The sequence below is a fragment of the Clavelina lepadiformis genome, chromosome 4 (assembly GCF_947623445.1).
Source record: "Clavelina lepadiformis chromosome 4, kaClaLepa1.1, whole genome shotgun sequence".
In the NCBI taxonomy this organism is placed as follows: Eukaryota; Metazoa; Chordata; class Ascidiacea; order Aplousobranchia; family Clavelinidae; genus Clavelina; species Clavelina lepadiformis.
In genome coordinates this window covers 22,601,927-22,617,452 of record NC_135243.1, presented here as the reverse complement: position 1 = coordinate 22,617,452, position 15,526 = coordinate 22,601,927, and the positions used below count along the sequence as shown (strand labels likewise).

General features: G+C 36.8%; 1 protein-coding gene and 1 pseudogene across 2 annotated transcripts; both read left to right on the top strand.

The window, feature by feature from the left end:
- Positions 1–1,856: 1,856 nt before the first annotated feature.
- LOC143451283 (receptor-interacting serine/threonine-protein kinase 1-like) lies at positions 1,857–4,359 on the top strand (annotated as a pseudogene). The gene is made up of 4 exons (XR_013114845.1): positions 1,857–1,940; positions 2,131–2,306; positions 2,461–3,320; positions 4,026–4,359. The product of XR_013114845.1 is annotated as a receptor-interacting serine/threonine-protein kinase 1-like (transcript).
- Positions 4,360–4,399: 40 nt separating this feature from the next.
- On the top strand, positions 4,400–6,362 carry LOC143453059 (spondin-1-like). The gene is made up of 5 exons (XM_076954210.1): positions 4,400–4,473; positions 4,588–4,639; positions 4,682–4,855; positions 5,114–5,287; positions 5,575–6,362. The coding sequence occupies exons 1-5, from the start codon at positions 4,400–4,402 to the stop codon at positions 6,001–6,003; spliced, it is 903 nt and encodes a 300-aa protein (XP_076810325.1). The 3' UTR covers positions 6,004–6,362.
- The last annotated feature ends 9,164 nt before the right edge of the window (positions 6,363–15,526 follow it).

Sequence of the window (15,526 nt, the reverse complement as noted above, 5' to 3'; positions counted from 1 at the left end):
CCATTATTGTGGCAATCCTACAGCCTCAGCAAACGCCAAGGGCCCAAAGGGTTGACGACCTAAAATTGTTTGTATTTTTCCTTCAAAAGCCTTGAAAGCCAAACCACCGAAACACCATCATTGTGAGAAAGGTTTCTATAAAAACGATTTCTGTATGAAATGACAACCGTGGGCCAGATCATTCTTGCCAGGACCAGGACCCAAAACTTGAATAATGAGCATTGGTTCGAATGCAATAATGACTGGCTCTGTATTTTAACACCGCGGCCTTGCCTGTAAGTCGCTTCGTTTGCTCACGGACAGGTCAGTTAGGTCCAGATCTTATGGTCTACGTAACAGTGGTGCATTTCTACACCTGGTGCTTTGTGTGTTGCGGCCGGTTGTCGGTGTCCACACAATTTGGCAACCTCAACTCCTTCTGACATCCAACCTGCCGGATTTAATAAAAAAAAATTTATGTTTGTTTCGCTCGCCGGGAAATGGATCCATACATTGTGATTCTAGAAACATTTCTCCCAAAACGTTTCCGCCAACTTTTTGGGCCGACTAAGTATGTAAGAATTTCAGGCGAAAGTGCGTTGCAAGATTTTGCAAATTTATTCTCGGTGCCAACACCAATTTCACTACATTTTGGTTATCAAGATTGACTGGATACTGCGTATAACCACGTATACCTACATTACTGGTGTGACGGGGTTCTCCTCAACTCACCACAAAAGGAGGTGGACAACTCTGCGGCTTGTGACTGAAGCAAGAACGAGCACAGACAGAACGTATCCGACTGTCACATCTACCAAATGCTTTGCCAATTATACATGACAGCACCACCCAGTCTCTGCTTGAATCTTGCTCCTACTTCTAGTCCGAGTAGACGAATAACACCGGGTTAACATGGTAACGACTTCAACACTCATTTGGCTATTTCACTATTGAATATTTCACTAGTTCATTATTGTTCAAATAAACAACCCTTATAGAGTCGCTTTATTTTGAAGTTTTATTATTTATCATTAAATTTCATGGTATGTATTATACTGCATATCTTAGATTATATCCTGGATATGGTTGTGAGCTCTATACACTTCTATTGTATCGCACTTTAAAAATTTTAACGCATCCGGTTTAGTTCCTGTACAATTCCGTTGTAGTGTGTAAGCAAAAAATGTAATTTAAACTGCGTACTGTTAATATTTTACCAATGTTTACTTTTCATTGCAATAATTTAGGTTCAGTACTTATCGCTTTTAACTGAAAGTATTTTATTAATTTATAAGTGATCGAGTGAACGGAGACCGAGCAAACATCATAAAGAGCGACGATGTTTGCTTTTATTTGAACCTTTTTACCTTAGGCAACCTCATATATTCCGGGTTAGAATTTAAGAGAGATTCGGCCAAAGTTGCTTGACAGTTCTTGTTGTGAAAAAAACCTATAGAATTTGTTACAAATAAAACGCATTGTGGTATCTAAATCGTTTAGTTAAATTCGGGAAATATTTTGTAATCGTTCCATTACTCTACAGCATGCTCTGGTAGTAATAATAATGTGATGTATTATTTTCCTTCAAATGAATCAAAATAATCAATATCATTAAATATTCAAACTTATTGCGTAAAATTGAATATCAAAATTAACTGAACAACTTGTTACGAGCACCTGGAGTTATAACTACTTCTAAAAAACCTTGTCAGCAGACGCAAAGCAAACATGATGGAGGTTAATGATGTTTGAATCGTGATGTATTCGTATCAGAATATGTTTACATTTCTAGCAAGCTCAAACATGTTCTCTTTCAAGCCCTTTCAAGCTTTCCAGCTAAACGAAGCTGTGTAGTTTCAACGTTGACATAGCATAAAGCGTCAGCTGCTGCAAGCCTGTGTAGTTATTGTCAGTTATTGTCAGGTAAATCTGTGAAGTTCGTCATCATGACTGAAACTCAAGTAAGACCAAATTACTGTATGTTTAAAAAATGTGGTAAATTTTATAAGCATTAAAATTTCACAGCTTTTACTTAAAACTGTTTTGTACTATGTATTATTAAACAATTTAAATTATACCATAAACTCTGGTAAAATTAGATAAACTGGAAACTATATGAAGTTAATGCGATGAACTATTTTCTAATTGCAGATAAAACTCTACAAATGCAATGAAATTCTTTGCATTGCTGATGACGATAAGGGATGTATCGGAGAAGGATCTTTCGGGAAAGTTCGCCTTGGATTTCATGAAAAATATGGAGCAATTGCTGTAAAGTGTTCTGAAATGAAAGGAGGAAGACAAGAAAAAAAATTATTGGAAAAGAAGTAATTCACAAGAAAATGCTAATTACTTTAAAATTACTAAAAGTAAAACATTAGGTTGTACAAAAAAAATATTGACCGAGATAAAATTTAAAGTGAGCAATATTCAAAAATAAAATTGTGGATATGCTTTATATCCATTATAAAAATTTAATAGGCTCAAAAACGAAATTGGCCACCTCCAAAAAGCCAAACATGAAAACATAGTTCGTGTTTACGGTTGGACGCACTGGACTGGTGCAGTGGCAATTATCATGGAATATCTTCCTGCTGGTAATCTGAAAGTAATTCTTTTAGATGAAGAAATCGTTTTAGGACCTTTACTTAAAGCAAGATTTGGTGCAGAGATTGCCAACGGACTTGCTTTCATCCACAATCTTTTTGATGACAAACGATTGTTGCATGGAGATATAAAACCAGAAAACATTCTCATGACCGAAGATTTACATTGCAAGATTGGAGACTTTGGTACTGCCCAACTGTGAAGTTACACCTGTACTGCAGCACCAGCTGATCGCCAAAATGCGGGATATGTTCAGTTTACTTCTCAGTTCGCTGCTCCTGAACGATTACAGGATATCAGCACCAAGCTAACATCTAAATGCGACACCTACAGTTATGGAATGACTTTGTACATGATTTTATCGGGAGTAATGCCGCTTGATATTGGGGTTCCAGAAGAAGTATTTACTGACGGGATCATCAAAGGTCAACGACCAAGTGTTCAAAACATCCAGGATTATAAAAGCAGACTAACCTCAGAAGGCGAATGTGGCTATGCGTCAATCATTGGCTTTCTCGAAGACAAAATGACCCGATGCTGGCAACAGAATCCTGCTGATCGACCGACCATGACTGAAGTAAAAAATCAGCTGCAAACTGAACTGGCCGATCATCGTTCTAGTGAAGTTCACCAACAAGTTTTGGATGCTTTAAAAAGTTTGTCTGTGGGGAAACCGCCTTATGTTCAAAATGACTGCGTTCCAGCAAGTTCTTTGTGCCCACCAGGCTTTACAGGTAGTTTGCTGTTATTAATTTTATTGTTGATAAGATCATCAACGTCATACTCAGTATATTATTTCTATTTATTTTTGGTTTAATTGAAATATCTGGAGTATAATCCAATGGCGATGCAGGATTTCGTAGAAGAAAAACAACTTATTTTGCGTACGGCATTTAAAAACGAAAATATACCAACTTTTGGGCAAAAATATTATAACGAAGATGGTTTGGTCGCGTTGTGGTCAAAGTTACAATGTATTAAAAAATTTTACGTATAAATACAGTATTGTTTGTTAAAGCAGTAAGAAACTGCTGGTAATTTATTTAGTCAAAGCATTTTAGTGAAGAAATGTATGGCGTTTTATGCATAGAGAACACAACCTTTGCAATACTCGTACATAAAGTTTCTGTTTGCCTGTTTTAGAGCTGACTTTATTCAGTAAACCAGTTAATTCAGTTAATTTTAAATATTTATCCAGCAACGCTATCTGTATTTTAGAAGCAGTCACTGTATTGATTCTGATAAAGCCGCTTTACGAAAGGACAACGATTCAACAACGATTCTTTGTCAATATATTTCAGCGTCCTTTGCAGCATATGATAAACAAATATTTAGACACCAATTAAAAACATATTGCGTGCACGCCTGTAGCTGACCCAGTGAGCAAAAGCAATTAAGTTTTATCAATGCTAATAATCTGACATGATCTTCATTAACAGGGACAAAAACTGAAAGGAGTGATGCAGAACAAATTTATGAAAATGACCGAGGACGAAACGGTATATACGATATTGTGAAGTATTTTTTGAATGTCTATGTGTTATCTGTGGCAATAATTCATTTAATCTTTACGCTTAAGGCTCAAATTCGTGAAGTGTTACAGACCTTTAAGCCAAAATCCTAAAACTTGTACCGATCTTCGATATGATAAAGTTTATATTATGAATTGTAATTTATAAGTTTACAAATTTATAAATTTGTGATCAACATATAAACAGAATATTTGAATATTTTTCTAAGTCTTACTTGAGATATTAGGCTATAAACACAAACTATAACTGCAAAAGTTGATAATAATTTTGACAGTGACTAAATGGTGGAAAATAATCTCCTTGGTTTTATTGATATTTTTTTGCTCTGCTTTTTTCTTCAAGGAGCCAGTGGACTGTAAGGTAAATATTTAAGCATTAAACAACTTTGTGATGATTAAATGATATTTCTGTCTTGGCGTTTGCTGCCTGTAAATATAATGTTTAAAAACAATGTTTACAAAATAATCAGTACACTGTCACAAACGATACAAGGTCACAACGGCATTAAAAAAATTAAATTAGTAAAAACATAAATGCGGTGACCACCAAGGCATTATTGTTAGGTTTCTAAATGGTCAGGCTGGTCCAAGTGCAGCCATAGTTGTGGTGCAGGAAACCAACAAAGGCAAAGATACGTTATTAACGAAGCTCAACACGGTGGTTTACCATGTCCAGAAAAAGATGCAATGAGGGAAACGCAAATCTGCAAACTGAAGGACTGCCCAGTTGATTGCCAAGTAAGTAAGACTTAAGTACGTTGCGTTTTCGAATCTTTTTGCAATAAAAATATCTGTCCATTATTTGTTTGCGTAAATTCAAGCGGTTTTCAAATCCATTGATAAAATTTGTGAATTTGAAAGTTCTGTTAAATTTTAAAATGATTGAATCAAAGGAGATTAAACGTTACAACTAAGCCAAACTGCATGACTTGTATTTGATAAACAAAACCTGCACTGAAAATTCCTGTAGCATAAAAGCTTGCTCTTGTGTTCTAGGTGTCCGAGTGGTCAAGTTGGTCAAAGTGCAGCCAGAGTTGTGATATTGGAAACCAAAAAAGGCAAAGATACGTTCTTAAAAAAGCCCAGCATGGTGGTTTGCCATGTCCAGAGGAACAATCTATGAAAGAAATGAGAACCTGCACAATGATGGACTGTCCAATGGATTGTGAGGTATCTGTGACTTAACACGTGGCAGTACACTCATCTGGGATAAACTGCATATACAGTCGACTACAGTTGACTACTACAGTCGACTACTATAAAAGCTAGCAGATTTTTAAGTTTAAGTTTTGTAACACTAAATAACTACTCAGAAAACCAAAAGCAAACTTTAAGGTTAATACTAGTATTTATTCCCGATATTATAAGGTCAGTAGTTTGCAATATAATGCTTATAGCAATCAACATCCATAAGTAGATAAGGTAGCGTTACATGAATTGTGTACAAAATTCATCAGATTTCGGAGTGGTCAAGCTGGTCCGCTTGCAGCCAAAGCTGTGGAGATGGTACGCAGGAAAGGCGCAGACACATCTCTCGCCCATTACAATACGGGGATGTACCCTGCCCAGATGTTAAAAAGTTGAAAGAAAGTAGAATTTGTAAACTGAGTAAATGTTGGTCAAATTATGGACGTATGGAAGCGTTTAATTATTATGTATCATTTATTTTATTACATGGTTACTATTTATTTAAATATGCATTTGTATGTTTTTTGTTAGTGGAGTCAATAAAAGATAAAGAGAAGGAGTTTGCATTGTTTATGTTGTTATTTTTGTTGTTGTTTATTCTTTGCTTCATTTATTCTTCTTTAATTGGTGATCTTTTGTTTGTGTTTTTGCTTTTAATTTTGTTGCTAGGTTTTATTATAGATAAATTCAAATCCTAATCTAAGGCGCAAAAACAAGTTTCTAGAAGTAAACAACAAACATTTAGTTAATGCAAGGATACGCGGTTCACCCAAACCAGCTGCTATACATATATAAATCTGAAACCTGAATTATTTTCACCCCGATTTCTAAGATTTGTTTCATCTCATCATAAACCGTTAATAACTTTAACACTCTTACATCGCTTCAGTAAGAATTACTTATTAGTTATTACTTTTATGACTGCTGGGAGCAATATTTCATACGTTGATAATTTAAATGTTCTGCTATTTTTGCATTTTATTCAACGTTTGTTTTCGTCATTATATATACAAGTGTAAATAAAATAATCTGTTCGATAAATAAAATTTTTATTTTTCTTCTTGCTGTAAAACACATCACTTCTTTGTCGACTCCAGATTTATTCCAGCGTCTAACGTCAGGTCGTTAATATTTGCGGTTGACTACATGTTGCGGTTGTTAGTGGTGTCTGACGTTTACATAAAAAGTTTGCGGTATCAATGTTCCAGGTTTACAGTGATCCGCCATATAGGTTTGGTTGTGCGAATATCTGTGAGTTGACTTGTGACCATAGACATCGGAAGTTGAATATTTAATTTTATAATATAATGTTTGGATAATAAAACAAGTAATAAATTATTGCTGGCAACGAAACACAGAACTGCATTGCAAAATATAACACAACAGACCACTTGGTGTTGACAAAGCGCTATTTAGACTGCATTCGACATACATCCAATTAATGAACGCTCGTCAAAATTCCTCACGGCCGTGGGAAAAAGCGACAGCTTTATGTACACTAAACCTACGACGGCAGTGCTGAGTGAGTCTGTACAACACAAGCGATAGAAATTGTCGAGTAACATAAGTATAAATACCAAATGTAACCTTAATTTGCACGTAAATAGCGTAACAACTGCAGAGATAACATTTACGATTGGAATCAGTAACAGTAAAGTAATTGGCTTCAATCATGTGTGTTTTATTTGTAATTTCAGTTTACTAAGCATTCTTTAGTTCTCTCCGTATAGAAAGAGTTTGTGGATGTTGAAATAAACATGTTGTTCATACGTACAGCAAATAACCCGTAATAAATTTTTCTGTCTTTTCCCAGAGATTCACGTCAGTGTTCAGTGCTAATTCACAGTCATACTCGACTAAAATACCATACGTCTCAACGGACGTATGACGGTTATCCCACCAGTTATAGAGTTTAAGGTAGATCTAAAGAAAAACCGTGTACAACACCCAGCGTTTTTCAAGTAGACACTAAATGTTTCGAAAACATTTTCATTTATTTCATAAAACATATTTATTTTTGTAAATCCGCCCTTTTCATTCGGCGGCTGTTATGCTCCGGGAGGATTTTATAAATTACCTTGCGATCGAAATAATTTTAAACTTGCTGTTGCACAACTTCAAACACATGGTGACTATTAATACAAAAAGTAGAATGCAAAAGTCTTCCTACAAATAATTGACAGCTTCACAAGCGATAATGTGTCAGCTGGCATAGACCACGTGACAATTCAAACAACTCGGACCAATTACACACGTCAAAAGATTTGCCTCAAATAAATATAAAACAAAATAAAAAATACAAATACAGTTAGTACTCGCATGTAAATAATGTGTATTGGATGGGGGAGGTTTAAATGCTGATAGAATTATACATGTTCTCATAAATTAAACCAGGATGGTCTAAACCCTGGCACGTGAGCTGCATGTGTCCCGCAAAAGATTTTATGCAACCCGCAAATATTTGCGGAGTTTTAATGGAGCATCAGGAGCTGTATTTCCAGTGCAAAAACCGCAGTTGTTGAAATACATCGGCGTTTTATTAAGGATAATACAATATGACCATTACATTCTATTTAAGGTTGCATTAGCCACAGCCTGAGACAAGTCGCACATCATTGAGTCGCAAGTCAATATCTGATTATTATGGGGTGATAATACCTTTTTACGGCTAACAGAATATTGTGTGGCGATACATACACGCGAAGATTTTAACCTTTTGTTGCAAGCACAGTCGCAAGCCAGTAAAAAGTATCAAGATGTGCGTTATTAGTCGCGCAGCAAAGCATCAAATCGATTAGAACAGCAACCTTAATCCTTTGCTGATAGTGGAGTTTCTCCATTCGTTGCCCGCAAAGTTCTCCTCAAACCATAATGTGGCCCATTATGCTCGCCATCGTGGACCACCTTGAATTAAACTACAGCTGCGCTGGCTATGACTATGATTCATAGTTCTAGCTGACTACGACTTAATTTAATGATTTACTAATAATCACATTATCCGAAGCACAGCATAGCAAGCTGCAATCTAGCTAAAATGACCTTGTAATAAATACAAAACCGCATTTCTCGTTATAACATAGTTGACCACTTGGTGTTGACAAAGCGCTATTGAGATTGCATTTTACGCTCGCAACACTTCCCAGCCGCGGTCGAGAAAAATTGACAGTTGTAAATGATGTCCACTTAATCTTTGCGACGGCAGCGTTGTGCTTAAAAGTATGTGCAACACGAAGGATAAAAATTCTGGAGTAACAAAATTAAGTAACAAAAAAACGTATCATTTACTCGTAAATATCGTAACAATTTCCAAAATAACATTTGCAACTAGAAATAATAACAGAAATTGCTAATGGTTCCAATCAAGTTTTTTGTGCTTTTTTCTGTTTTTTCTTGTTGTTTGTTGTTTGTTGTATTCATTTTTCTTTACTTGTTTTGTATTTCATCGTTATTTTTATTATTACCTGTATTATTATTCTTATTAGCGGTATTACATGAAGGTTTTATGGATGCTTTAATTCATATATTGTCTATACAGTAGTAGCAAAATAATAAGTGATAAGTATGTCTGTCTACAACAGGGATCTACCATTAACAAGTTAGGTTTGGGCAACCAGACAATAAGGCAGCAAAGATCAAAATAGCACCGTAATCAAAAAATGTACTGAACCATGATTTATAACATTGTAAAATCCGTGCCTTTAACGACGACTGTGCGCGCTGGGCAAGCTTTATCACACTTTGGCTGGAAAAACGAACACAATAAGCTTCCGTTACAAATCAGGGACTGTTTCACATTCAGTAATGTGCTAAAAATGGTAAAGTAAATTAGAAAACTGAAGTAACTTGGTCAAATTGCACGTCAAAATCGAAACACGCGTCACAATTAATAGTAAATAAATAAATCACAACACAATAAATCGCCCCATAAAGCTAGTTGAATGAATGACAAACCACAAAAAATTAGGCATACTCACGAAAGAGTCTTCACAGCGGATATAATTTTACGTAGTCCTGCAGAAAGGCAACGGGTGCAGAATTGAAAACTCGCAAAATGGCAACGGCATTTTTCTCAGATCATAGTTTAGTAACTTTGTTTTCCGTTCCCGTTACTACTGTTGCTTCTGATTCGCTTTTCCAAAAATGGACATATAAAAATTTTCCGTTTTTTTGTTTGAAATGTTTTGTTTTTGGAGAAAACTTTTAGTTTATGGATTTCGAGATGCATACTTATGGGTTCAATGAACTTCTAGACCCGGACTTGGTTTATTAAAAATCAATTTCTGACACAGTTTAAGTCTTGCTTAACATTCCTAAAGAAGTATGCAAAATTCATCGTTTCCTGGCGCTGACTGTACATTTTACAGACGTTTTGGCGGAGAAAATATATATTCAAAAAGTTCCTAAATGTTCTTGGTTTTCGCAAAATCTCAAAACGGTGTTAATCGCGGCGTTTGAAAAAGTCAAAGTCTGAAAAACCAGCAAACAAAATAAAGCCTGTATAGAATCCTTGACGTCTTGACAGCCAGTATGTTATAATGTGTCAACTGACATGGAAAAGATATTTTAAGTTGTGGCTTTAGTAGCCGAGTAGTTAGAGCTCTGGGATTGCAATAATACGATCCGTGTTCTGGCTTCTACCCACGGTCACACTTTATATGGATTTTATTTGAATGCAGTAAAACAAAAACAAAGAATCTCTATGCATTATTTCTCTATCCATGACTATACAGCATATTCGTTTACATCAGTTTTGTGCAAAGAAAAAACCACAAACGAAACAGACAAAAAATGGACCGCGCGCTTAGTGTCATACAAAGTTCAATGAAGAACGTCGCTCACGTGACAATCTTTATATAATGAGTGCATTCAAGAAGAAGCGATAATAAAAAAATGAAAATATTTCGCCGGCGTGGCTTAAATTCGTTCCTGAATTTTAGTAAGAAAATGTCAAAAACGATTCAATGAAACCTCGCACGGAATCGTTGGCACCTGCTGTACATGGTACATGGCTGTACCTGGTGTACATGTTACCGGCCTTTTTCTATGCTGGTTCGAAGAGACCTGCAGTTAAACTAAAGAACTGTATTTGATAAAAATGATAAAAACAGGGCACGTCTGCACACAGTTCAGGCATCGGTAAAACCTGGTTCGCCAACTAGCAAGGCGCAATTACAACCATCAGCGCCTCCGGCCGAAGGCAGAAACACAAAGGCACGTCAAACGAGCACAAAACACGTAACACTCCTCCCCCTCCAATAAATTTCTCTTCGACATGAACATAACTGGCTATAAGCTAAATATATGGAAAATAAAACGACAAATGACAATATAATCACGAAGCAACCGCTAGTACTTCTGTTACCCAGATGAATGTGTTAATCTTGAAGAAAATTGTCGACCACGCATGCCACAGTGGGCCACAAAAAAACGGTTTACAAAAACGATTCCTCAAACACAGCAAAACGGTGCAGTAGCGAAAAAATTATGATTATCACACCAATAAAAACAAACGGAAATCAAGGTAAAGCATTTCTATGTAAATAATATAAATACAAACATTACATTGAAAACCACAGCAAAATTTTAAATAACTTGTTATAAAAGAAATTCAAACATTTGTTGACTATACCAAAACAATAGTACAAACACAATAAAGATGGGTTACAAATAATGCTTCATGCCAATAACACAACAAAAGGTATAAAAACGTGAGATTGATAGCTAAAATAGACGATATATAAGCGGATCCGAAATAAAATACCATCATACTTGGTATATGTGAAACTGTGGTATATAAAACACAAATCATAGGAAAGTAGTCAACAACATAACATCAAGCATCACACAAATAAACAATTAATACGTTTCGACGTCTGGGTAACGAATAGTGCGACGTGGGCTTCGGCGAAGTCGACCGTTATTTCGAGAGTTACAAGCGTTATTAAAATTGTTACTCTGGTGACGATTTGCATTTGATCGGTTAGGCCTATTAAAAAAGTAAGCTCCAGTCAAGGGCATGTCTAATTGCTGGGGGACATCTTCTGGGCAACTAGCTTGACTATAGGAAGGCATCCCTGTATGATGGTCTCCTCTGCTTAGCTTTAGCTTGTTAAAATGTACTCTTAACGTCCGTTCGTGATTGCGAATCAGATAATTTACCGGCGGAAAAGTCTCAACAACTTTGTAGGGGCCTGAATAAGGGAGGTGAAACTTTCGCTTTTCATCTTTTGATATGACAGTGTTTCGCAGCATGACCTTATCTCCTACTTGAAACTCCGCTTGTCTCGATACCGACTTGTCGTAACGTTCTTTCATGGATTGCCGACGTTGGTCGAGTCTCGTTTTCACGACTTCGTGGACAAGCCGCATACGGTCTTGTAAATCGAACATTGCCGACGATGATGGACGACTTGAAGGCTGTCCAGTCATCAAATCTGCTGGTAATCTCAATTCTCGTCCAGTCAGAAGGAAATGTGGAGAAACACCTGTCTCTTCGTGTCGACTGGCGTTATAGGTCGCACAAATTGAGGAGAGAGACTTATCCCAGGATAGTGGATCGCGCTGGACATAATTCTTCATGATGGAAAGGATGGTTCTGTTGGCCCTTTCAACTGCTCCGTTCCCAGAAGGGTGGTATGCTGTGGTTCTTGATTTCTTGCAGCCGAGAAGATCAATAAGCTCTTTAAACAACTGGCTCTCAAAGTTTCCTCCTCGGTCGCTGTGAATCCGCTCCGGAACACCATGAATCGTCATCCAGTTATGATAAAGAACAAATGCTGTTTCTTGGGCTGTCTGTGATGGCATTGACCAAGCCTGCATATATTTAGTGTACATATCAGTGGCTACCAGTATGTAACGGTTTCCTGAATGTGTCACAGGAAGTCCTCTAAGGACGTCAATCTCTATTCTTTGCATTGGCTCCAACTCATCGGAAGGTACCAAGGGCGCTCTTGGTGTTCTAGAAGGAGCTTTACGTAATTCACAGAGTGTGCAACGCTCACAATACTCACGGACATCCGTTTTCCAGCGTGGCCAGTAAAATCGTCTTGAAACTCTTTCAGCTGTTCTATCAACACCCATGTGTCCTCCTCCATGTGATGCGTCATGTAACTCTTTCAGGACTCTCGGACGCATTTCTTTAGGAACCAGTAACTGAAGACGTTTTCCTTCCAGTGTGTCTTCCAGACTGCGGTACAAGCACTGGTGTACTAAAAAAAACTCTCCAAACAAAGACCAGTAATGTCGAATCTCACTGCTCAACTTCTTAATTTTCTTAAAAGGGGGTCTTGCGCTGGCTCTAATCCAACCTAGTACTACGAAAAGATGTTCGTCGGACATTTGAGCTTGTGAAATTTGATCAAGAGTCCAACCGAAACCCTCACGAAGATCAATACTTAAAACACTTTCCGTCAAGGTCTTACAGGTTTTAAAGTTTTCTTCAACTTCAAACGGATACCTCTCTGGATTCACTTCGACGCTATTAGAATCACTTGTTTTGCTGCTCTGTGGCCTTCTACTAAGTGCGTCTGCATTGGAGTGCTTTGATCCAGAGCGATGTATTAATTTAAAATCAAAATTAGCCAATATTTCAAACCAGCGCGCCCATTGACCGTATGTCTATTTAGCTGTCCACAGCCACCGTAACGAAGCGTGGTCCGTGCGAAGAAGAAAATGTGTGCCAAGATAACAACGAAATTTCTGCACCCCATAAACAATTGCCAGGAGTTCCTTCCTCGTGGTGGAATAATTTCTTTCTGCTTTCGTTAAAGACCTACTTGCGTATGAAACTGGGTGTTCTTCACCATCTACAATCTGTGACAAAACACAGCCGAGCGAAGAATTTGAAGCATCTGTATCGAGGATGAACTGCTGCGTAAAGTCCGGGTATCTCAATACCGGGTTTGTCACGAGTGCGTCTTTCAACAAGTTGAATGAGTGTAAACATTTATCATTCCTGTTACAAATTACAACTTACAACCATCAGCGCCTCCGGCCGAAGGCAGAAACACAAAGGCACGTCAAACGAGCACAAAACACGTAACATACATACACCATGCACTTCAAACAGTTCCCGATGATTGATTTATTTATTTAGTGGTTTAAAATTAGTTACCCACCCTAGCACACATAGTGTGCAGACCCTTAAGCCTGTATGGTTAATCATTACCAGTGTTATTGCGTTGATGAACAACTTGGAGAACGAGCGAAAAAATCTTAGATCATTCAAAGTTTGTCATATGTTGCTTACTGTAGATAGCTAACTTAACTTATTGCCCAAATATAGCAATCGTTTTCGCAACAACCATTGTGTTTTTTGCAAATTTTATATATTTATTTTGTGCTAGTCAGCAATCATAGCCCAACTATTAGTTGGTTTAATAAGATTTCTATTCAAAATATAATTAATGTCATTAAATATTTAATTCTATAATATAAGGTTTGGATAATAAAACAACTAAATAACTTTTTGTTGGCAACTGAAATTAGTTATCAAGTAAGACGTTCCACGCGACGCAATCATGTCACATGGCGCTCTGGTTCTAAAGTTTTGTAGCTCTAGGCGGATTCCTCGCAAGTGATTAATACTGTCTATATAAATGGGTTATGCTTTACTGCACGAATGAACGAATTATGTTTCGATAGTTCCAATCGGCGTTTTAGTTGGGTTTTTATTCTGCGGGGGATATTTGTGATTTGTACTGGCATAAAAGGATACGCATGAAACCGGGTCACTACACACCAGACACGTAATCTACCAACCAGAGATCGCTGAAAACTGCAAATATAATCACGGATTAAAACAAACTTGATGAAAAGTATAAAAATGTTGGCGTTCCAAAGAGCTCATGTTTACCTTCTGGCGGGCTCAAACGAAACCTGCTGGGAAGAAGCAGAAAGGGCGGAGCATCTTTATTCGACAAAGCAGAATATCAGCATCGTGTCAAGTCGTAGAAGTTACTGTAAAGTTCTCCAGTTATATCGGTGAAGTTGGTCATCATGAATGAAGCACAGCAGGTAAGGCAAAAATTGTTAAAAACACTGATTAATTTAAAACATCTATGTTATATGTATGCTTTTCGAAATCTTATAACTTATTTGAAACAGTTTTAAGTTATGTATGTCGTCGTTAACTTGTGTGAACTTAGAACGACTACCACGAGTAGAACGTGTGCTTATTTCAAAAATGCCACCAAACGGCAAAACATTTTTCTATATGTAGTTAACGGTGAAATCTTTTCGACAGATTAAGTTTTATAGATGCGATGAAATCTTTTGCATTGTTGATGAGAATGATGAAAACCTCGGTGAGGGATCATACGGAAAAGTTCGTCTCGGAATTCATCAAAAGTATAAACACATTGCTGTGAAATTTTGCACGACTTGAACTATTGTTTACTAAAACTAATACTAAATATTAATATAATTGTCAAAGACCGTGATTTGTTATTATTTATTTATTCTGTTAATTTCTACTCTTTGAAATAAAACTGCGCAAGCATCAGCATTTTTGCAAAACATTGCAATGAGTTTGTGTGTAAGCATAGAGCTATGAACTTAATCTATGATCTAAAAAAATATAATTCTGTGTATGGCTCTGTTAATAGAATGCTGGCCCAATACAAACGATGTAACGAGACACGTTAAACGAAATTTAGTCAGGCTACACATGGTTACAGCCAAATGTGAACCCTTAGCGCGGCTTGTAAAGCTGGTTGGAAACTCCGCAATTACGTTTACTAATTTCACACACGCTTTTACTGGTTGGTCTATGTTTGTCTGTCGTGAATTGTACCATTAACGCTTCTGCTCATAACCAGAAGCCAACCAGTGGTTACTATAAACGTAAATACACTGCTACGGTAGATGGATATCAATCGTTGGCCGCTTAAAAAGAACGCGGGATATATTCGTATTGAACTGTCATTCATATTAAATGATATTTTCAGCAACGCAATAAGAAAGAACAAAAAAAAAACGCAATGATCGATGCCCAGCAATGTTTCGACAAAACAGTGTATAATTGAAAATAACGTCGCCAGCAGCCAGCGCTATATTCGTCATAATAATCCATGTTAAGATATATCTACGTCACTGCATACAATTGTTTACTTAAAGGTCAATTGTTGCATCGTACAGTGGTTGTTTGTTTTGTTTGTTTGTTTATGTTTGTGTAGCAATGGTTGCAACGCTGTTGCAATGCTGCTCTGGTGTAATGCTGCT

What these genes read in the sequence shown, in the direction of transcription:
- LOC143453059 (XM_076954210.1), top strand. Translation starts at nt 4,400, where the DNA reads ATGGTGGAAAATAATCTCCTTGGTTTTATTGATATTTTTTTGCTCTGC. An exon ending in CTTCAAGGAGCCAGTGGACT is followed by an intron (nt 4,474 to 4,587) that starts GTAAGGTAAATA and finishes CAAAATAATCAG; the next exon opens with TACACTGTCACAAACGATAC. An exon ending in GCATTAAAAAAATTAAATTA is followed by an intron (nt 4,640 to 4,681) that starts GTAAAAACATAA and finishes CATTATTGTTAG; the next exon opens with GTTTCTAAATGGTCAGGCTG.